Consider the following 25658-nt stretch of genomic DNA (forward strand, 5'->3'; position numbering starts at 1 on the left):
ACTGCTCTCTATAGTAACATATATACAGTAGACCTTACTGCTCTCTATAGAACATATATACAGTAGACCTTACTGCTCTCTATAGAACATATATACAGTAGACCTTACTGCTCTCTATAGTAACATATATACAGTATACCTTACTGCTCTCTATATTAACATATATACAGTGCACCTTACTGCTCTCTATATTAACATATATACAGTAGACCCTACTGCTCTCTATATTAACATATATACAATAGACCCTACTGCTCTCTATAGTAACATATATACAGTAGACCTTACTGCTCTCTATAGAACATATATACAGTAGACCATACTACTCTCTATAGTAACATATATACAGTAGACCTTACTGCTCTCTATATTAACATATATACAGTAGACCTTACTGCTCTCTATATTAACATATATACAGTAGACCTTACTGCTCTCTATAGAACATATATACAGTAGACCTTACTGCTCTCTATAGAACATATATACAGTAGACCTTATTGCTCTCTATAGTAACATATATACAGTAGACCTTACTGCTCTCTATATTAACATACATACAGTAGACCTTACTGCTCTCTATAGTAACATATATACAGTATACCTTACTGCTCTCTATATTAACATATATACAGTAGACCTTACTGCTCTCTATATTAACATATATACAGTAGACCTTACTGCTCTCTATAGTAACATATATACAGTAGACCTTACTGCTCTCTATAGAACATATATACAGTAGACCTTACTGCTCTCTATAGTAACATATATACAGTAGACCTTACTGCTCTCTATATTAACATATATACAGTAGACCTTACTGCTCTCTATAGTAACATATATACAGTAGACCTTACTGCTCTCTATATTAACATATATACAGTAGACCTTACTGCTCTCTGTATTAACATATATACAGTAGACCTTACTGCTCTCTATAGTAACATATATACAGTAGACCTTACTGCTCTCTATAGTAACATATATACAGTAGACCTTACTGCTCTCTATAGTAACATATATACAGTAGACCTTACTGCTCTCTATAGTAACATATATACAGTAGACCTTACTGCTCTCTATAGAACATATATACAGTAGACCTTACTGCTCTCTATAGAACATATATACAGTAGACCCTACTGCTCTCTATATTAACATATATACAGTAGACCTTACTGCTCTCTATAGAACATATATACAGTAGACCTTACTGCTCTCTATAGTAACATATATTAGACCTTACTGCTCTCTATAGTAACATATATACAGTAGACCTTACTGCTCTCTATAGTAACATATATACAGTAGACCTTACTGCTCTCTACATTAACATATATACAGTAGACCTTACTGCTCTCTATAGTAACATATATACAGTAGACCTTATGCTCTCTATATTAACATATATACAGTAGACCTTACTGCTCTCTATATTAACATATATACAGTAGACCTTACTGCTCTCTATATTAACATATATACAGTAGACCTTACTGCTCTCTATAGTAACATATATACAGTAGACCTTACTGCTCTCTATAGTAACATATATACAGTAGACCTTACTGCTCTCTATAGTAACATATATATACAGTAGACCTTACTGCTCTCTATAGAACATATATACAGTAGACCTTATGCTCTCTATAGTAACATATATACAGTAGACCTTACTGCTCTCTATAGTAACATATATACAGTAGACCTTACTGCTCTCTATAGTAACATATATACAGTAGACCTTACTGCTCTCTATATTAACATACATACAGTAGACCTTACTGCTCTCTATATTAACATAAATACAGAAGACCTTACTGCTCTCTATAGTAACATATATACAGTAGACCTTACTGCTCTCTATAGAACATATATACAGTAGACCTTACTGCTCTCTATAGAACATATATACAGTAGACCTTACTGCTCTCTATAGAACATATATACAGTAGACCTTACTGCTCTCTATAGTAACATATATACATTAGACCTTACTGCTCTCTATAGAACATATATACAGTAGACCTTACTGCTCTCTATATTAACATATATACAGTAGACCTTACTGCTCTCTATAGTAACATATATACAGTAGACCTTACTGCTCTCTACATTAACATATATACAGTAGACCTTACTGCTCTCTATAGTAACATATATACAGTAGACATTACTGCTCTCTACATTAACATATATACAGTAGACCTTACTGCTCTCTATAGAACATATATACAGTAGACCTTATGCTCTCTATAGTAACATATATACAGTAGACCTTACTGCTCTCTATAGTAACATATATACAGTAGACCTTACTGCTCTCTATAGTAACATATATACAGTAGACCTTACTGCTCTCTATAGTAACATATATACAGTAGACCTTACTGCTCTCTATAGTAACATATATACAGTAGACCTTACTGCTCTCTATATTAACATATATACAGTAGACCTTACTGCTCTCTATAGAACATATATACAGTAGACCTTACTGCTCTCTATAGAACATATATACAGTAGACCTTACTGCTCTCTATAGAACATATATACAGTAGACCTTACTGCTCTCTATATTAACATATATACAGTAGACCTTACTGCTCTCTAAAGAACATATATACAGTAGACCTTACTGCTCTCTATATTAACATATATACAGTAGACCTTACTGCTCTCTATAGTAACATATATACAGTATACCTTACTGCTCTCTATAGTAACATATATACAGTAGACCTTACTGCTCTCTATAGTAACATATATACAGTAGACCTTACTGCTCTCTATAGAACATATATACAGTAGACCTTACTGCTCTCTATAGTAACATATATACAGTAGACCTTACTGCTCTCTATATTAACATATATACAGTAGACCTTACTGCTCTCTATAGAACATATATACAGTAGACCTTACTGCTATCTATAGTAACATATATACAGTAGACCTTACTGCTCTCTATAGTAACATATATACAGTAGACCTTACTGCTCTCTATAGTAACATATATACAGTAGACCTTACTGCTCTCTATAGTAACATATATACAGTAGACCTTACTGCTCTCTATATTAACATATATACAGTAGACCTTACTGCTCTCTATAGAACATATATACAGTAGACCTTACTGCTATCTATAGTAACATATATACAGTAGACCTTACTGCTCTCTATATTAACATATATACAGAAGACCTTACTGCTCTCTGTATTAACATATATACAGTAGACCTTACTGCTCTCTATAGTAACATATATACAGTAGACCTTACTGCTCTCTATAGTAATAGATATACAGTAGACCTTACTGCTCTCTATATTAACATAAATACAGAAGACCTTACTGCTCTCTATAGTAACATATATACAGTAGACCTTACTGCTCTCTATAGAACATATATACAGTAGACCTTACTGCTCTCTATATTAACATAAATACAGAAGACCTTACTGCTCTCTATATTAACATATATACAGTAGACCTTACTGCTCTCTAAAGAACATATATACAGTAGACCTTACTGCTCTCTATATTAACATATATACAGTAGACCTTACTGCTCTCTATAGTAACATATATACAGTATACCTTACTGCTCTCTATAGTAACATATATACAGTAGACCTTACTGCTCTCTATAGTAACATATATACAGTAGACCTTACTGCTCTCTATAGAACATATATACAGTAGACCTTACTGCTCTCTATAGTAACATATATACAGTAGACCTTACTGCTCTCTATATTAACATATATACAGTAGACCTTACTGCTCTCTATAGAACATATATACAGTAGACCTTACTGCTATCTATAGTAACATATATACAGTAGACCTTACTGCTCTCTATAGTAACATATATACAGTAGACCTTACTGCTCTCTATAGTAACATATATACAGTAGACCTTACTGCTCTCTATAGTAACATATATACAGTAGACCTTACTGCTCTCTATATTAACATATATACAGTAGACCTTACTGCTCTCTATAGAACATATATACAGTAGACCTTACTGCTATCTATAGTAACATATATACAGTAGACCTTACTGCTCTCTATATTAACATATATACAGAAGACCTTACTGCTCTCTGTATTAACATATATACAGTAGACCTTACTGCTCTCTATAGTAACATATATACAGTAGACCTTACTGCTCTCTATAGTAATAGATATACAGTAGACCTTACTGCTCTCTATATTAACATAAATACAGAAGACCTTACTGCTCTCTATAGTAACATATATACAGTAGACCTTACTGCTCTCTATAGAACATATATACAGTAGACCTTACTGCTCTCTATAGAACATATATACAGTAGACCTTACTGCTCTCTATAGAACATATATACAGTAGACCTTACTGCTCTCTATAGTAACATATATACATTAGACCTTACTGCTCTCTATAGAACATATATACAGTAGACCTTACTGCTCTCTATATTAACATATATACAGTAGACCTTACTGCTCTCTATAGTAACATATATACAGTAGACCTTACTGCTCTCTACATTAACATATATACAGTAGACCTTACTGCTCTCTATAGTAACATATATACAGTAGACATTACTGCTCTCTACATTAACATATATACAGTAGACCTTACTGCTCTCTATAGAACATATATACAGTAGACCTTACTGCTCTCTATAGAACATATATACAGTAGACCTTACTGCTCTCTATAGAACATATATACAGTAGACCTTACTGCTCTCTATAGAACATATATACAGTAGACCTTACTACTCTCTATATTAACATATATACAGTAGACCTTACTGCTCTCTATAGTAACATATATACAGTATACCTTACTGCTCTCTATATTAACATATATACAGTATACCTTACTGCTCTCTATATTAACATATATACAGTAGACCTTACTGCTCTCTATAGTAACATATATACAGTAGACCTTACTGCTCTCTATAGAACATATATACAGTAGACCTTACTGCTCTCTATAGTAACATATATACAGTAGACCTTACTGCTCTCTATATTAACATATATACAGTAGACCTTACTGCACTCTATATTAACATATATACAGTAGACCTTACTGCTCTCTATAGTAACATATATACAGTAGACCTTACTGCTCTCTATAGTAACATATATACAGTAGACCTTACTGCTCTCTATAGTAACATATATACAGTAGACCTTACTGCTCTCTATATTAACATACATACAGTAGACCTTACTGCTCTCTATATTAACATAAATACAGAAGACCTTACTGCTCTCTATAGTAACATATATACAGTAGACCTTACTGCTCTCTATAGAACATATATACAGTAGACCTTACTGCTCTCTATAGAACATATATACAGTAGACCTTACTGCTCTCTATAGTAACATATATACATTAGACCTTACTGCTCTCTATAGAACATATATACAGTAGACCTTACTGCTCTCTATATTAACATATATACAGTAGACCTTACTGCACTCTATAGTAACATATATACAGTAGACCTTACTGCTCTCTACATTAACATATATACAGTAGACCTTACTGCTCTCTATAGTAACATATATACAGTAGACATTACTGCTCTCTACATTAACATATATACAGTAGACCTTACTGCTCTCTATAGAACATATATACAGTAGACCTTACTGCTCTCTATAGAACATATATACAGTAGACCTTACTGCTCTCTATAGAACATATATACAGTAGACCTTACTACTCTCTATATTAACATATATACAGTAGACCTTACTGCTCTCTATAGTAACATATATACAGTATACCTTACTGCTCTCTATATTAACATATATACAGTATACCTTACTGCTCTCTATATTAACATATATACAGTAGACCTTACTGCTCTCTATAGTAACATATATACAGTAGACCTTACTGCTCTCTATAGAACATATATACAGTAGACCTTACTGCTCTCTATAGTAACATATATACAGTAGACCTTACTGCTCTCTATATTAACATATATACAGTGGACCTTACTGCTCTCTATAGAAACATATATACAGTAGACCTTACTGCTCTCTATAGAAACATATATACAGTAGACCTTACTGCTCTCTATAGAAACATATATACAGTAGACCTTACTGCTCTCTATAGAAACATATATACAGTAGACCTTACTGCTCTCTATAGAACATATATACAGTAGACCTTACTACTCTCTATATTAACATATATACAGTAGACCTTACTGCTCTCTATAGTAACATATATACAGTATACCTTACTGCTCTCTATATTAACATATATACAGTATACCTTACTGCTCTCTATATTAACATATATACAGTAGACCTTACTGCTCTCTATAGTAACATATATACAGTAGACCTTACTGCTCTCTATAGAACATATATACAGTAGACCTTACTGCTCTCTATAGTAACATATATACAGTAGACCTTACTGCTCTCTATATTAACATATATACAGTAGACCTTACTGCTCTCTATAGTAACATATATACAGTATACCTTACTGCTCTCTATATTAACATATATACAGTAGACCTTACTGCTCTCTATAGTAACATATATACAGTATACCTTACTGCTCTCTATAGTAACATATATACAGTGCACCTTACTGCTCTCTATATTAACATATATACAGTAGACCCTACTGCTCTCTATATTAACATATATACAATAGACCCTACTGCTCTCTATAGTAACATATATACAGTAGACCTTACTGCTCTCTATAGAACATATATACAGTAGACCTTACTACTCTCTATAGTAACATATATACAGTAGACCTTACTGCTCTCTATATTAACATATATACAGTAGACCTTACTGCTCTCTATATTAACATATATACAGTAGACCTTACTGCTCTCTATAGAACATATATACAGTAGACCTTACTGCTCTCTATAGAACATATATACAGTAGACCTTACTGCTCTCTATAGTAACATATATACAGTAGACCTTACTGCTCTCTATATTAACATACATACAGTAGACCTTACTGCTCTCTATAGAAACATATATACAGTAGACCTTACTGCTCTCTATAGTAACATATATACAGTAGACCTTACTGCGCTCTATATTAACATATATACAGTATACCTTACTGCTCTCTATATTAACATATATACAGTATACCTTACTGCTCTCTATATTAACATATATACAGTAGACCTTACTGCTCTCTATAGTAACATATATACAGTAGACCTTACTGCTCTCTATAGTAACATATATAAGTAGACCTTACTGCTCTCTATAGTAACATATATACAGTAGACCTTACTGCTCTCTATATTAACATATATACAGTATACCTTACTGCTCTCTATATTAACATATATACAGTAGACCTTACTGCTCTCTATATTAACATATATACAGTAGACCTTACTGCTCTCTATAGTAACATACAGTACCAGTCAAAAGTTTTAGAACACCAACTCTTTCAAGGGTTTTTCTTTATTTTTACTATTTTCTACAGTGTAGAAAAGTAGTGAAGACATCAAAACTATGAAATAACACATATAGAATCATGTAGTAACCAAAAAAGGGGTAAACAAATCAAAATATATTTGATATTTGACATTCTTCAAATAGCCACCCTTTGCCTTGATGACAGCTTTGCACACTCTTGGTATTCTCTCAACCAGCTTCATGAGGTAGTCACCTGGAATAAATTTCAATTAACAGGTGTGCCTTGTTGTAGGTTAATTTGTAGGATTTCTTTCCTTAATGTATTTGAGCCAATCAGTTGTGTTGTGACAAGTTAGAGGTGGTATACAGAAGATATCCCTATTTGGTAAAAGACCAAGTCCATATTATGGCAAGAACAGCTCAAATAAGCAAAGAGAAACGACAGTCCATCATTACTTTAAGACATGAAGGTCAGTCAAAATTATCTGACCAAGAAGGAGAGTGATGGAGTGCTGCATCAGATGACCTGGCCTCCACAATCACCTAACCTCAACCCAATTGAGATGGTTTGCGATGAGTTGGACCACAGAGTGAAGGAAAAGCAGCCAACAAGTGCTCATCATATGTGGGAACTCCTTCAAGATTGTCGGAAAAGCATTTCAGGTTAACTTGGTTGAGAGAATGCCAACAGTGTTCAAAACTGTAATCAAGGCCAAAGGTGGCTACTCTAAAGAATCTCAAATATATTTAGATTTGTTTAACACTTTTTTGGTTACTGCATGATTCCACATTTGCTATTTCATAGTTTTTATGTATTGACTATTATTCTACAATGTTACTATAGATTTCCCTCCACTGGAACTAAGAAAAACATGAAAAACAGCCCCAGAACATTATTCCTCCTCCACCAAACTTTACAGTTGGCACTATGCATTCGGGCAGTTAGCGTTCTCCTGGTATCCACAAAACCCAGATTCGTCTGTCGGACTGCCTGATGGTGAAGTGTGATTTATCACTCCAGAGTCCAATGGCGACGAGCTTTACACCACTCCAGCCGACGCTTGGCATTGCATGGTGATCTTAGGCTTGTGTGTGGCTGCTCAGCCATGGAAAGCCATTTCATGAACCTCCTGACAAACAATTATTGTGCTCACGTTGCTTCCAGAGGTCGTTTGGAACTCGGTAGTGAGTGTTGCAACCGAGGACAGATGATTTTAACGTGCTACGTGCTTCAGCACTCGGCGGTCCCATTCTGTGAGATTGTGTGGCCTACCACTTCGCGGCTGAAACTGACTTGCTGGAAAGGTGGCATCCTATGACGGTGCCAAGTTGAAAGTCACTGACCTCTTCAGTACGGGCCATTCCACTGTCACTGTTTGTCTATGGAGATTGCATGGCTGTGTGAAGAATTTTATACACCTGTCAGCAATGGGTTTGACTAAAATAGTCGAATCCGCTAATTTGAATGTCCACATACTTTTGGCCATGTAGTGTATATATAGTAGACTTTGCTTATCAACATGCATTCATGTTTTATTGCCTTTTTTTAACATAGCATATTTTCATCTCAGTAATGGTACACAAAACTGTACACCTTTTTTAAAGCCCTCCTCTACTCAAAAACTAATTTCATGCAGTGATTTGATCTACTCTGTAAAAACCACAGTAGAAACCTAACTATCCACATACCACCAGTCTGATACAGAAAACCTTAGCTCCCTATATTCCTCTGTCTGATTATCCCGCCCGCCCTCTCTCCCTCCCTCCTTCCCCCTCTTCATGCCATTGGTCTTGTTTGTCTTTCCTTTTCCCCTGGGCTCGGGGTTTCCTGTAGGGTTGGGCAGCCTCATGTGAGCCATATCTTCCAGACAGCTGTAAAATAGCAGGCCTCACTCCCTTTCCTTCTCTCCTGCCCCAACTCTCTCTCTCTCTCTCTCTGAATTATTCCCTCCCTCTCTCTCTACTTCCCACCCTTTATCACTCTCCTTTTCTCTCTCCCCACCCTTTCTTGTTCTCCTTCATTCACTCTCACCTCTCTCTCTCGCCTCCCCCTGCCTCCCCCGCTCTCTCTCACCTCCCCTCTGTCACTCTCTCGCACCTCCCCCTCTCTCTTTCGCTTCCCCCTCCTTCACCTCCCCCACTCTCACCTCCCATCTCTCTCTCTCTCACCTCCCCTCTGTCTGTTTCTCACTCTTCTTCATTCTCTCTCGCCTCCCCATCATATATATGATGGGGAGGCGAGAGAGAATATATATATAAATAAATCTCACTTTCCATTCATTCTCCCCTCCACCCTCTCTCCTTCCTTCCATCTCTCTCCTCTCAATGTCTTTCTCTCTCTTTCCACCATTTTGTTTCTCACCAGGCTCCAGTTTTCAGAAGCCAGCTCATTCATCTTTACCCAACTGTCTCTTTCACTGAATATCTAACAAACACAGACCAAGTGACTATGGCATTCTGTTCTTGTTATCACTGTTGTGTGTATAATGCATATTGATATATCAAGGTAAAGCACCTGTTTGTGACTGCAATCATGTGGGTTTTATTATTCAGAGATACCAACCACTCCAACCACTGGAAGCTTAGAGAGCCCATTCCCTGGTGATGACAAGACCATCATACAGAGAAGAAGCACCAAGGAGAATAGCTTGCAGATGTCTGTGTCCAGTTGCAGGTGGTTCCTTTTCATTTAGAAAATGCTCCGTTATTAAATAAATAAATGTATTGCTCCATGAAGGAATCCAAAGATGTATACGTCGCTATCTATTCAATTTCATCATGGCGGCATAAACATTATTAGATTACTTCATGGCTCAAAATATGTATTTATTTTAATAATGGAGCATTTTCTAAATTCAAACGAACCTCCTGCAACTGGACACAGACATTTTAGAAGATACATGTTTGGCCGAATCGAGAATGAAGATTGTATCACCAAATGAATGAATTGTCTGGGCTACACCAAGCAGTACCTATCCTGTAACAGTTAATAGACCTGCAGCACATTAGCCCATTACAATCTGCTAACTACAGGGAGAGAGACAAAACATGCTTAGTAAGCTAGCTGTTGGAAAGTCTCCCCTCAATTCAAGCCATTCATAGATGCTAACTACCTTTAGCGCTTATTGACGATAGTATCTTCTGGCCGGGGGAGTTTTGTTAAGAGCCTCGTCGCACTTTCTGAACTTTAAAACACATCACTTGCGTTATGGTTTTGGAAACATAAGGAGCGTATCTTTCATATCAGCGAGAAATTATTTCCAAAAAACAAAACACCTGTGTGTAAACGGAAGACGGATGCACGCCACAAACATGTTGTCACTGAAAAATACTGTCGGCTGCAACTGTGTTAAAACAGTCTACAGTAAGTGTATATTTTGCATTTGTGAAATTATTTTGATGTGAAATTAAAGTAGAGGGGTTTATGTTTCTAGAACCGTGCCGCAATTGAGAATTGATTCACGTTTAGATGGAGTATTTGGCTGTTTTGGCTTCCAGAGACAATTGGCCTCTAAACAGAACATGTAAGGTCCTTGGACAATACGAAGTGGTGCCACTCTGAAAGGTTTGAGGTTGCAACCCAAGCTCCTGTTGATCTTTCCACAGGCCACAGACTGGTGACATACTTGTGCACCCACTTCTTGCTCTTTCAGCTTAAGCATTATTTCCTCAATCACTATCTCTTCTAGCTTAGTTAATTTATATCACATAGATCCATAGATTTATTGTGAGGTGTTGTGTGGTGGAAGAGTAGTTTGTTGATGAGCTACTCACGGCTGACACAATTTGGCCAGGTCCTGATCTGTGGTTCCCGGGTGGAGGCCGCGGATGTAGAGGTTAGTTTTGCTCAGCTGCTCTCCACTGAGGCTGCCGCTACTGCTGCTACTGGTGGTGGTGTGGTTGGGGCTGGGTGGAGCCATCTGGTGGCTGGAGGACACATACGTCGGCTGGGGCAAGACAGAGACAGGATATGACATCAGCAACATGATATGACGACATTGGGTAGTAGCTGGCCAGCATGTTACGGGAGATTTGGTGGTAATGTAATGGAGGTGGTTTGGTAAAACAAATTTGCATGTAGAGTAGGCTAACCTTGCTTGAGTTGAGATTTTATGCCTATAGGCTTTAGCTCAGAAGGCTAAGATGTGCAGGAGACACAGATTTAAACACCAAACTGTCACAGCGCAATCCTACAATTCTCTACAGTCCACCATCCTGAAAAGACACAGCCATTAGATCAAATCTGTGCTGTTATCAGTCAACTCTCCAGGGGCCTCATTTATCAATATTGCATAGAAACTATTTGAAATAAGTACTTATGAACGGAATTTAGAATGGTCGAACACATAGAAAGTGTAATTTATCAAACAATCCTACAAGCGTCATACACACACCGGTAGGAGATAATCATTGATAAATACCAATTGTTCTCAGCCTCGGTTCTTGTGCACGATCTTGGCTGTTTGCATTTCAAAACACCCCTAACTATCCATATACTGTATAGTCAAAATCATCTCTTTAAAACCTGTGTGGAATATGACTACCAGCTCTCACAGTCTACATCAGAATTAGATGTTCATCCATGTATCTCAAATGTCAAATTTCAAAGTTATTCTAAACGTTACATTTGGAAGAGTTTAAGTTAAGTTTAGGCATTAACTCAGAATTGTTAAGGTTAAGTTCAGGGTTTAACTCCAAATTCTTAAGGTTAGGCATTAACTCTAAATGGTTAAGATAAGTGTTAAGGTTTGGAATAGGCTTATAAGAAAAATATCAAAAACAACTTTCTATTGCAGGAATTGAACTTGCAACCGTTGGAATCAGGGGCAGATGCCTTCGCCCATCCCTGTCCACAAAACTGAAAGCAACCTGAAGGTAACAGCGCTCACTATTGCTTCTAGTGGCCGGTTTCCACGCCATCTCCCGACATCCTTAGACATGGATGGACATCCAATACTGACTTGTATCACAGGTGACGTGGCTGGAATATACAATGCAGTGACATGAAATACAATGGCGCTAAGAAAAAAAAAAAGTTTCCGAGACTGAAATAGACGTGCTAGTGTCAGAGACTGAGTACAACCAAAAGGTTTTATTTGTCTCGCTCAGTTGAGCTGGACCAGTAAAAATAAAAACATAGCTACAAAGAGAGGACCATTAGGACAACTAAAGATGCTTTAGCAATAGCAAAATATACTTAAAATGAGCAGGCAACACTCATCCATCCTCAACAGCTCCCTCCTGTAGGAGTATAGGCCAACATTGCTGTTCTGCAGAATGATTGAGTTGTGCATTTCACTTGGCCACCACATTCAGCAGCGTCTTTTGCCCATCACATAACCCATCACCTGCACATTAAGAGTAGAAGCCTTTTCTGTTCACATAGTTTAAATCATTTTGGGATGGTGATTTTAAGGCAACGTGGGGGCCATTTGTATTTGGGAACCCATTGATGGCATCATGGTAAAGAAACCCCTCGACCTCAACCTGTTGTTCAATGGTGTATGGACATTTTATGTGCTTCTGTTCATTTTCCTGATTTCATTTTTTATTTTAACTAGGCAAGTCAGTTAAGGACAAATTCTTATTTACAATGATGGCCTACTCCGGCCAAATCTGGACGGCACTTGGCCAATTGTGCGCTGCCCTATGGGACTCCCAATCACGGCCGGATGTAATACAGCCTGGATTCGAACCAGGTACTATAGAGATGCCTCTTGCACTGAGATGTAGTGCCTTAGAACGCTGCACCACTCTGGAGCTGATGATTGCGTCCTAAACATTGGCTCATCGAGGGCTGTGAGATGCCGATGGACAAGCTCCCCCTGAAAAGTGCCAGTTGCCAAAAACCAGAGGGTGGATGGACTTGGATGTGTACCGGAATGGCATGTGTTCACATTTTTAAAGTAGGTCTTAAAGCTGCAATATGTCACTTTTTGGGCGACCTGACAAAATCCTAGAAGATTGGTTTTGGGAAACGATATCTGATGAGCCAATCTGTACTTTCTGCAAAAAAAGTCCCACCTGTCTCTAAAAATGTGTTCTCTGCAAAATGCAGCATGTGACAAATCTAACAACGGAGCAAGATCAGACATCTCATTCGATTTCTCATTATCTCAGACTTTTATAGTATTTCAACAATGGCTTCACTTTCACACGTACCTTTAATTTAACAAATTACTATACATTATATGGATTATTATCGTAAAAATAAACTGATTTGGTCAGATTATATAGCATGTCAATATGTTGCATGAATTCACAATGGAAATACAATTAACTGAAACATTTTGATTTATTATTGCTCTCACAATTTCACACATTTTCAACATATACAGTATTTTCCCCATTCTACTCTTGCAGTTCCCTTATTTCACCACTTGGCACTGTGCGTATGTATGCATGGTCATGGCTGTGTGTAAATTTACCACACTCTCAAGCAAACGTTCATATTGATATATCTCCCACTTGGCGTGTAAATGATCCCACGCATGGTTTACACATAGATTTGTGTCTACACATGATTGATGAATGAGGCCCCAGGCTTCTCACGGCCCCACTGAGTGTAGCCTAATTTACACCAATCAATGAAGAAAACAATTAGCAAAAAGGCAACATTTCAATATGGTACCCTACAGATCTGGGGTCAGGGCTGAGAAATCAATAGCAATTTTCTTAGGGTGGCAGGTAGCCTAGCAGTTAAGACTGTTTGGCCACTAATCAAATGATCATTAGTTGGAATACCTGAGCTGACAAGGTGAAACATCTGTCGGTGTGCTCTTGAGCAAGGCACTTAACCCTAATTTGCTCCAGGGGTGCCGTACTACTATGGCTGACCCTGTAAAACAACACATTTCACTGCACCTATCTGGTGTATGTGACAATAAAACATTTTTTGTAATCTAACTACACTGCCTGCTAGATAGGCTTTCAGTGTACTTAAATGTCTGCTATATAGGCTTTCAGTGTACTTAACTGTCTGCTATATAGGCTTTCAGTGTACTTAAATGTCTGGTAGATAGGCTTTCAGTGTACTTAAATGTCTGCTATATAGGCTTTCAGTGTACTTAACTGTCTGCTATATAGGCTTTCAGTGTACTTAGCTGTCTGCTAGATAGGCTTTCAGTGTACTTAAATGTCTGCTATATAGGCTTTCAGTGTACTTAACTGTCTGCTAGATAGGCCTTCAGTATAGGAATACCCTGATCTGCTAATAGGGCAATATTAACATAAACATTACCATCTTGACCTATAATCACCAGACCATGGATACACTTCTAGACAGAGAACTCTTCACATTAATCACATTTCACATTAATCACATTCATCACATTTCAGTTGAGTCAGCATTTTACACGGCTGCTATAGCAACAAGTCAATTTATATCAATACTGAGCTAACCGCGCTTTGGAGTGGAAATCAGTTACTGTTCGAACCAATGACAGGCCCCTGTGAATCAATGCTGTCAGTTTGGTGGAAAAAGAGATTGGCATATTAGATACAGTAGAAGGTGAAAGCAAGCAGTGTGTCTCAAAATGGATGAAGCTCAGTTAGCCTAATGAGCATCAGCCCTCTGTAGTAACCTCCCACTCTGTTAATAACCCCCTGCTCCACTCTGCTCCAGTACTGACCTTCTGGTGTCCAACCAGCTGGGACCATTGTTTCCTTTGCCCGTGATTGGTGACCTGCTCTAATGAAACAGTTCCTCCTCTTTCCCCTCCTCCTCTCTCTCTAACAACTTACATCCTTCCCCAAACCACTGTTCTTGTCACACCCTGATCTGTTTCACCTGTCCTTGTGATTGTCTCCACCCCCTCCAGGTGTCGCTTGTTTTCCCCAGTGTATTTATCCCTGTGTTTCCGGTCTCTCTGTGCCAGTTTGTCTTGTATGTCCAAGTCAACCAGTGTGGTTTTTACCGTGCGCATGCCTTTTCTATTCTCTTTTTGCTAGTCCTCCCAGTTTTTGACCGTTGCCTGTTTCTGGGCTCTGTACCCACCTGCCTGACCATTCTGCCTGCCTTGACCTCGAGCCTGCCTGCCACTCTGTACCTCCTGGACTCTGAACTGGTTTTGACCTTTTCCCTGTCCATGACCATTCTCTTTCCTACATCTTTTTGGATCAATAAACATCTAAGACTCCAACCATCTGCCTCCTGTGTCTGTATCTGGGTCTCGCCTTGTGCCCTGATAGTTCTACTCTTCCTCTCCCTTTCTGACTGCCTTTCTGCTGCTCTGCCTTTCTGCTGCTCTCCCTTTCTGACTGTCTTTCTGCTGCTCTACCTTTCTGCTGCTCTCCCTTTCTGACTGTCTTTCTGCTGCTCTACCTTTCTGCTGCTCTCCCTTTCTGACTGTCTTTCTACTGCTCTACCTTTCTGCTGCTCTCCCTTTCTGACTGTCTTTCTGCTGCTCTACCTTTCTGCTGCTCTACCTTTCTGACTGTCTTTCTGCTGCTCTACCTTTCTGCTGCTCTCCCTTTCTGACTGTCTTTCTGCTGCTCTACCTTTCTGCTGCTCTCCCTTTCTGACTGTCTTTCTACTGCTCTACCTTTCTGCTGCTCTCCCTTTCTGACTGTCTTTCTGCTGCTCTACCTTTCTGCTGCTCTCCCTTTCTGACTGTCTTTCTGCTGCTCTACCTTTCTGCTGCTCTCCCTTTCTGACTGTCTTTCTGCTGCTCTACCTTTCTGCTGCTCTCCCTTTCTGACTGTCTTTCTACTGCTCTACCTTTCTGCTGCTCTCCCTTTCTGACTGTCTTTCTGCTGCTCTACCTTTCTGCTGCTCTCCCTTTCTGACTGTCTTTCTGCTGCTCTACCTTTCTGCTGCTCTCCCTTTCTGACTGTCTTTCTGCTGCTCTACCTTTCTGCTGCTCTCCCTTTCTGACTGTCTTTCTACTGCTCTACCTTTCTGCTGCTCTCCCTTTCTGACTGTCTTTCTGCTGCTCTCCCTTTCTGACTGTCTTTCTGCTGCTCTACCTTTCTGCTGCTCTCCCTTTCTGACTGTCTTTCTACTGCTCTACCTTTCTGCTGCTCTCCCTTTCTGACTGTCTTTCTGCTGCTCTACCTTTCTGCTGCTCTCCCTTTCTGACTGTCTTTCTACTGCTCTACCTTTCTGCTGCTCTACCTTTCTATTGCTCTACCTTTCTTTCTATTGCTCTACCTTTCCACTGCTCTACCTTTCTGACTCAATCACATTTATTTATAAAGCTGTTTTTACACCAGCCGATGTCACAAAGTACTGAATAGAAACCCAGCTTAAAACCCCAAACAGCAAGCAATGCAGATGTAGAAACACGGTGGCTAGGAAAAACTCCCTAGAAAGCCCAGAACCTAGGAAGAAACCTAGAGAGGAACCAGGCTCTGAGGGGTGGCCAGTCCTCTTCTGGCTGTGCTGGGTGGAGATTATAACAGAACATGTCTTCCACTCCTCTCTCTTTCTGACTGTCTTTCTACTCCTCTACCATTCTGACTGTCTTTCTACTCTACCTTTCTGTCTTCACTCAGTTTTGTATTCAACGTGGCCTTCACAACATCCAGCGGCACCGAGCCTTGAACCCCTCCATAAATCAGAGGAGTTTTACCACCCCTTCATTTATCACTGTTGTTACTCTCACAGAGCCCCTTCTTTCATCATACCCATTCTACACCTCTAATCTGCCTCTCTTCAGCATCAATAGTAAGTAGTGCATTGTTTGTTTTCCTACAATCACAACCTCTTCCTGTCTGGAGACCCTATCAGGAGGGATGCAGCTGCCTGGGTACTGGGTAGATAGGATCTGTACATGGCTGGTGAATGGATAGAGCTGGGACTGGGCATGGCTATAGAATCTGTATGATATTGGATGGAGATGTATGGAGCCTGGTGGTGGATAGGAATTGTATGCTTAATAGTTATAGAATCTGTATGCTGGAAGGAGCCTAGGCCTATATGAGGCATGTCTGTATCTGTCTGTTGGTTGGATGTTGGGGCTGGATAGATGGGCCTGGGCCTGCCTATAGGATTTGTGTGATGCTTGACAGAGGATGGAGCCTGGGCTTGGTGCTAAATAGAGCTGTGTGCTGCTGGATGAGGCCTGTCTGGATGGGGCTGGATGGATGGGGCTGGATAGATGGGCCTGGGCCTGCCTATAGGATTTGTGTGATGCTTGACAGAGGATGGAGCCTGGGCTTGGTGCTGAATAGAGCTGTGTGCTGCTGGATGAGGCCTGTCTGGATGGGGCTGGATGGATGGGGCTGGATAGATGGGCCTGGCTATAGGATTTGTGTGATGCTTGACAGAGGATGGAGCCTGGGCTTGGTGCTGAATAGAGCTGTGTGCTGCTGGATGAGGCCTGTCTGGATGGGGCTGGATGGATGGGGCTGGATAGATGGGCCTGGCTATAGGATTTGTGTGATGCTTGACAGAGGATGGAGCCTGGGCTTGGTGCTGAATAGAGCTGTGTGCTGCTGGATGAGGCCTGTCTGGATGGATGGATGGATGGATGGATGGATGGGGCTGGATGGGTGTGGGCCATTGAGGCCTGTCTGGATCTATGTGTTGCTGGGGGAAGCCTGTCTGGATGGATGGATGGGGCTGGATGGGTGTGGGCCATTGAGGCCTGTCTGGATCTATGTGTTGCTGGGGGAAGCCTGTCTGGATGGATGGATGGGGCTGGATGGGTCTGGGCCATTGAGGCCTGTCTGGATCTATGTGTTGCTGGAGGATGCCTGTCTGGATGGATGGATGGGGCTGGATGGGTCTGGGCCATTGAGGCCTGTCTGGATCTATGTGTTGCTGGGGGAAGCCTGTCTGGATGGATGGATGGGGCTGGATGCGTGTGGGCCATTGAGGCCTGTCTGGATCTATGTGTTTCTGGGGGAAGCCTGTCTGGATGGATGGATGGATGGATGGGGCTGGATGTGTCTGGGCCATTGAGGCCTGTCTGGATCTATGTGTTTCTGGGGGAAGCCTGTCTGGATGGATGGATGGGGCTGGATGGCCTGGGCCATTGAGGCCTGTCTAATTGGGGTTGTGAGCTGGTTAGCGGAAGGCGCTAATCCCTCTCATGTGCTCTCCGGTCAGAAGGTACAGACTCATTAAGGCTGCTCTGCTATGCTCTGTTCATTCTGAGAAAAGGAAGATGGCAGAGAACCAGAGAATCAGATGGATCCATACCCACCAGGCTCCCACCTGCCCCAACCCTGCCTGCTGCCTGTTGCCTGCATGCCTGCCTACCTGCCTGCCTGCCTGCTACCTGCCTGCTTGCTGCCTGCCTGCTACCTGCTGCCTGCCTGTTGCCTGCATGCCTGCCTACCTGCCTGCCTGCTGCCTGCCTACCTGCCTGCCTGCTGCCTGCCTACCTGCCTGCTGCCTGCCTGCTTTCTACCTGCTGCCTGCCTACCTGCCAGCTACAGGTGTTATCTTCTGACACACAGTACAGCAGGGCTCTCATGAAAAGGAGATGACTACATTCCTGACCTGGCATGTGTCTGTGTCCACAATGTACAGTATGTAACTGTACAGCTGCACATGATGGAGTTTAGCTCACACAACTCACTCATGAGGTGAATCTCAAAAGTAGTTTCCTCGATTCCTCGAATCCACTCTTCTTGTCTCCTTCTCAAAGCGTCATAGGGAAGCAAGGAAAGCCTTTGAGAAGAAGATCCAAGGAGTGAAACGATCCTAGTGTCATTTATACTCAGTTCTCAATAAAACACACTTTCTAAATCTGTCAACATTGCACATTCGGCACAAATACACCAAACATTGCACAGCACTCACTCTATTTGCTGCCTGGTACTGTATTCTGCTACAGTGTGCAGAAAAGGTTTTGGGAAAAACAAAAGATGGTGGAAAAATAGCGATGGCAGTCTTCTGATACGTCTACTGCACCCTGCAACCTCACCAACAATTTAGAGACAACTGGTGAGTCTTCATTCTTCTCTCCCTCTCTGAGTCAATCTAGTTCTACATTCAAAAGTGCAAAAAACCTAAACCAGCAAACTGTTGTTTTAGATATGCAAAAAAGACATTGAAGAAAGACATTGAAAGACACTGAAGAAAGAGGAACACCCAGGGTTTGAGAAAAGGGGTTAACTTCAGTCTGTAAGAGAAAGGAAATATTTGCTGGCTCCCTTGTCCATGGGAACAGAACCACTGACAGCCAAAGAAGTGATGGTATGTAAAACAGAGTCTGAAAAAAAGAAGAGAATGGGAGAGGAGGAGAAGAGAGAAGGGGAAGGGATTGGTGTGTAATCAAAAGCAGGAGAAAGAAAGAGAAAAAAATCTGTAAATTCTTCTCTTTGCTGGACCCTTTTTTCTCGTAGTAAAAAGACACAGAGCAGAGTTTACCACTTGACGTTGGTTTTACAAGTTTTCCCTCAGTAACTTTTGAGCTCTCACAATGAGACTAAACGTTTTCCTGGCAAAAAAGGCTTGAGTTTGCAAAAGCAGAGTAATAGACACCCCTTCTATCCTGAAATGAGCACATTGTTTGAAACCAGAGGTGGCGTCCCAAATGGCACCCTACTTCCTATGTAGTGCACTGCTTTTGACCAAGGCCCATAGCACTCAAAAGTAGTGCACTATAGGGAATAGGGTGCCATTTGACGCAAACAGAATTCCATGAATTCCAGGTCATTAATCTGAGCAATCTGAATTCCTGCCAACCATGAGGCAGGGAAAGGAATAACACAGTCCGGGAGGAGAGAGCTAGTGTTATGTTTCAAGAAGGTTAAACACGACCTAGGCCTGTTTCAGCAATGTTCACAAACAAGTGACATGTGAAAGCATCAGGATGAAAACTAGGATCACAAAAAAGTGAATTCTAATTTTGAATTGTACAATTACCTGTGGAAAAATATACACTTTATAGTTTCTTCATTTAAATTCCCTTAATATCTCACCATCTCACACCCCATATTCAACTTCAGCATTATATTCTGTTCTTTGGATGTTCCATAGCAAATCATCAGAGTACATCTTTAAAGTGGCAATCAGCAGTTGAAACAATAACAAAGCGTCTTCCGCCACAACTGTTTCTGTAAAATGATGGCTGATGAGGCTGGAGAAATGTAACCACTCTCAAATTCATAGACAGACAGAGCTATGGATGAAAGGACTGACCATCCATGATATCAAAATGATAGTTCAAAACCATGTTTTGAGGCTATACAGTGCTTGTTTACATTTACTTTGTTTACAAACATTGGAGTAAAACATGCTTACATGTTGTGTTCTGATGGGGTATGACAGTTGAATTAAGCCTGCAGATTGCACTTTTAAATGGTTCATTTTAAAATAAAATACATCTTATCAACTACCAATCAATATCATTATCATTACAAACTGCTTCAGCTCTTGCAAATATGTTACATAATAATCAATCATCATATTCAATGTAACTATTTCAGGAGGCTACAGTATTTACAGCTGTGCACTAGCATTTCACATTCAGACAACTCTAATGTGGATGCAACATTAGATAATTATTGGTTAATAATGCCAATAGTAGACCTATATACACTACCGGTCAAAAGTTTTAGAACACCTACTCATTCAAGGGTTTTTCTTAATTTTTTTATTTTATACATTGTAGAAAAGTAGTGAAGACATCAAAACTATGAAATAACACATATAGAATCATGTAGTAACCAAATAAGGGGTAAAGATATCAAAATATATTTTATATTTGAAATTCTTCAAATAGCCACCCTTTGCCTTGATGACAGCTTTGCACACTCTTGGTATTCTCTCAACCAGCTTCATGAGGTAGTCACCTGGAATACATTCAATTAACAGGTGTGCCTTGTTAAAGGTTAATTTGTGGAATTTCTTTCCTTCTGAATGCATTTGAGCCAATCAGTTGTGTTGTGACAAGGTAGGGTTGGTATACAGAAGATAGCCCTATTTGGTAAAATACCAAGTCCATATTATTGCAAGAACAGCTCAAATAAGCAAAGAGAAACGACAGTCCATCATTACTTTAAGACATGAAGGTCAGTCAATATGGAAAATGTCAAGAACTTTGAAAGTTTCTTCAAGTGCAGTCTCAAAAACCATCAAGCGCTATGATGAAACTGGCTCTCATGAAGACCGCCACAGGAAAGGAAGACCCAGAGTTACCTCTGCTGCAGAGGATAAGTTCATTACATTTAGCAGCCTCAGAAATAGAAAGCCTCAGAAATAAGCCCAAATAAATGCTTCACAGAGTTCAAGTAACAGACACATCTCAACATCAACTGTTCAGAGGAGACTGTGTGAATCAGGCCTTCATGGTCGAATTGCTGCAAAGAAACGACTACTGAAGGACACCAATAAGAAGAAGGGACTTGCTTGGGCCAAGAAACACGAGCAATGGACATTAGACCGGTGGAAATTTGTCCTTTGGTCTGATGAGTCCAAATTGGAGATTTTTGGTTCCAACCGCCATGTCTTTGTGAGGCACTGTGTGGGTGAACGGATGATCTCTGCATGTGTATTTCCCACCGTAAAGCATGGAGGAGGAAGTGTTATGGTGAGGGGGTGCTTTGCTGGTGACACTGTCTGTGATTTATTTAGAATTCAAGGCACACTTAACCAGCATAGCTACCATGGCATTCTGCAGCGATACACCATCCCATCTGGTTTGCGCTTAGTGGGACTATCTTTTGTTTTTCAACGGGACAATGAACCAACACACCTCCAGGCTGTGTAAGGGCTATTTGACCAAGAAGGAGAATGATGGAGTGCGGCATCAAATGACCATGCCTCCACAATCCGCCGACCTCAACCAAATTGAGATGGTTTGGGATGAGACGGACCGCAGAATGAAGGAAAAGCAGCCAACAAGTCCTCAGCATTATGTGGGAACTCCTTCAAGACTGTTGGAAAAGCATTCCAGATGAAGCTGGTTGAGAGAATGTCAAGAGTGTACAAAGCTGTCATCAAGGCAAAGGGTGGCTATTTGAATTATCTCAGATCTAAAATATATTTTGATTTGTTTAATTAACACTTATTTGGTTACTACATGATTCCATATGTGTTATTTCATAGTTTTAATGTCTTCACTATTATTCTACAGTGTAGAAAATAGTAAAAATAAAGAAAAACCCTTGAATGAGTAGGTGTTCTAAAACTTTTGACCAGTAGTGTATATTGAACAAAAATATAAACGCAACATGTAAAGTGTTGGTTCCATGTTCCATTAACTGAAATAAAAGACACCAGAAATGTTCCATACCCACAAAAAGCTTATTTCGCTCAAATTTTGTGCACAAATTTGTTTATGTCCCTGTTAGTGAGCATTTTGCCTTTGCCAAGATAATCCATCCACCTGACAGGTGTGGCATATCAAGAAGCTGATTAAACAGCATTATCATTACACAGTTGCACCTTGTGCTGGGGACAATAAAAGGCCACTCTAAAATGTGCAGTTTTGTCACACAGCACAATGCCACAGATGTCTCAAGTTTTGAGGGACCGTGCAATCGGCATGCTGATTGCAGGAATGTCCACCATTGATTGCAGGAATGTCCACCAGAGCTGTTGCCAGAGAATAGTATGTTCATTTCTCTACCATAAGCCGCCTCCAATGTAGTTTAAGAGAATTTGGCATTACATACAACCGCAGACCAGACCACTTGTAACCACGCCAGCCCAGGACCTCCACATCCGGCTTCTTCACCTGCGGGATCATCTGAGACCAGCCACCCGGACAGCTGATGAAACTGCGCCCCTACCCAGTCGTGTGAAATCCATAGATTATGGCCAAATTAATTTATTTCAATTGGCTGATTTCCTTATATGAACTGTAACTCAGTAAAATCATTGAAATTGTTGAATGTTGCGTTTATATTTCTGTTCGGTATATATTCAGCATTTCTATATCTGTAAGAGTAACTGTTTTATATTAGGAAAACAAAGCCAACGTCCCCAGCCATTTCAAGGGGTGGGGCAAATCTTTACGCGTAAAGAAAGCTATTATATTTGGTTAACTTATGTTGCGATCTATTCAAAGAGAGACCTTATTCTCATCAATATGTAAAACTGATTTGACACATCCGACAATTGGTCGTTGGGGTTTACAGTTAGCCTTTGGTATTAAACCCGAGAATGAGCGCAAAATTATCTCTAGGATATTCGCAGCGCAAATTTAATCCGTGCATTGACTTTCTCTGTGCCTATGGATAAAGAGAGGAAGAACACTAACGTTCGGATCGACCCCGACGCATGGCCTATAATTAATTCATTATACCGGTATTCTATTCTATTATCTATTCCCAATCTTATTTGGAGGATAGAAAACAGTTCAAAACAATGTTAAATCTACAAAATAGCCTACAGTTGATTTCTATATGGTCCACTTTCAAGGACACCGCAGTTTATAGCCGAGCAACCTAGCTGCCAAAGCCGATCCAGGAATGATAGCGGCATATACTATACACTACCATTGGCATAACATTCAGATGGAGTAAATAGAATACAGTATCGCTTTACCTTTTTACTAAGTCTGCTGGGATAGCCGTTGTATGGGTTGAATCCTGTCCTTGGCGGCACAGAGAGCAGCATTTTTACAGCACTATGTCCGGAGCGGAGAGCACAGCCAAGCAGGCAGTCATCAGCTGACGTCAGCCAAGGAAATTCACATTGGAAACTGACTGGGGTTGTGATTTGAGTGGCGCTCTCCCAGCTCTCAGCCATTGGTGTAGCGGCAGCCTATGTATATGTGCGTTGAAGAGCGCGCTTTTCTGTGTTCCTTTTTCCATGTATGGCTATTTAGTAAACCTGGATACCACCAGACAGATAACATGTAGGCTTTAGACATAATGACTTTTTAATGTTCCTATTAAGTGTAAATGTCTGTACACACATTTCACTTTCATTGGTATTGTATAAAGGCTTTTATAGTCCTCAAAAATATTATACATTATAAATACATATCATTAATCATATCTAATATTTGGACTAAAAGTCAAATAGGCCTATAGGTTACTAATATTGACCATGGCCCAATTGATATTTTACCAAAGGTGCATGGCATGACACCATCACCATCACTATAAAGTATGGCAGTGGGTCATGAATGATCTCTAAACCTTATGTCATGTTCAGGACACTGATGTCTTTGGATGGCTCTTATAATTATGTAATGACAGTGTTTTTATAATCAACTGCAAGTCGCTTGGCAACACAGTCAGTCCCTCAACCCTCTCTCTGCATTGGCTCCTTGTGTATCTACCCTGATTAGCCCTCAAGGGTGCACAACATGTGTATGCAAGTGTTCACTCTCATTTACATAGTAGTATGAATGTGCATAGAACAGAATAAAATAAAATAGAATAACTTGATTGTTTCCAGAGAGAACTTCGGTTGCGGCATTCGGATTAGATAATAAACACATAACAGCACAATGAATTCATTCACATAACAGATTCAACTACAAATGTTCTTTCAGATACTGAAATACACCGCCACAAATGACAGTTAAAAACTCCTTTAAAGGCCAGTTTAGGCCAGTTTGGACTAGGCAGAACACAGAAATAGGCTCCCATTTATCTCATTGACATATTAGGAAAACTGGGATTTCACCCAGATTTCATCATAGTGTCTAGTCAGACAGAGTCGAAGCAGAGCGGAATGTATAATAATTGTGTTCCGTCTGTTACGAGCCAGGACAGTGTGACAAAAGTGACTTATACCAAATCAAGGAAATGTTATTACCGGATGGGTGCAGGAGCATTGCAGTTTGATCTGAGTTATAGTTTGGACTTGAATTAACACAGAAACATTGAGCATATTTTAGAGGATATTGTTTATTTTCATGGGGGGACATGTAGGCAATATCAATTGTATGCAGGCTATAATGTATGTACCTACATTGTTATTAACACAGACAATATAACAATGTTCTATATCTATGGTTGTTACATTGTAACTACCGGCAACCATGTAAATACACAGGTTTTTGACACCTGTTGTGAGCTAAAGAGGGGCCAGAACTGTCGGGTTGGACACTTGTTGTAAAGTGGGACCAGAACTGTAAGTTTGGACACTTGTTGTAAAGTGGGACCAGAACTGTCGGGTTGGACACTTGTTTGAAAGTGGGACCAGAACTGTAGGTTTGGACACTTGTTGTAAAGTGGGACCAGAACTGTAAGTTTGGACACTTGTTGTAAAGTGGGACCAGAACTGTCGGGTTGGACACTTGTTGTAAAGTGGGACCAGAACTGTCGGGTTGGACACTTGTTG

General features: G+C 39.9%; 1 protein-coding gene across 2 annotated transcripts in view; it reads right to left on the bottom strand.

Annotated features, from left to right (window-relative positions):
- Window positions 1–24066, bottom strand: part of LOC106572655 (RNA-binding motif, single-stranded-interacting protein 2) — a 140304-nt gene extending 116238 nt beyond the window's left edge. For both annotated transcript variants that reach the window (XM_045696327.2, XM_014147030.3), the window contains exons 1-2: window positions 23907–24066; window positions 11234–11406 (exon numbers count right to left, since the gene is read on the bottom strand). In XM_045696327.2, the coding sequence (XP_045552283.1) occupies window positions 11234–11406; window positions 23907–23978 (245 nt within the window). In that variant the 5' untranslated portion in view covers window positions 23979–24066. The remainder of the gene's footprint in view (window positions 1–11233; window positions 11407–23906) is intronic.
- Window positions 24067–25658: the final 1592 nt, after the last annotated feature.

This window comes from Salmo salar, chromosome 15, assembly GCF_965601325.2.
Source record: "Salmo salar chromosome 15, fSalSal1, whole genome shotgun sequence".
NCBI lineage: Eukaryota > Metazoa > Chordata > Actinopteri > Salmoniformes > Salmonidae > Salmo > Salmo salar.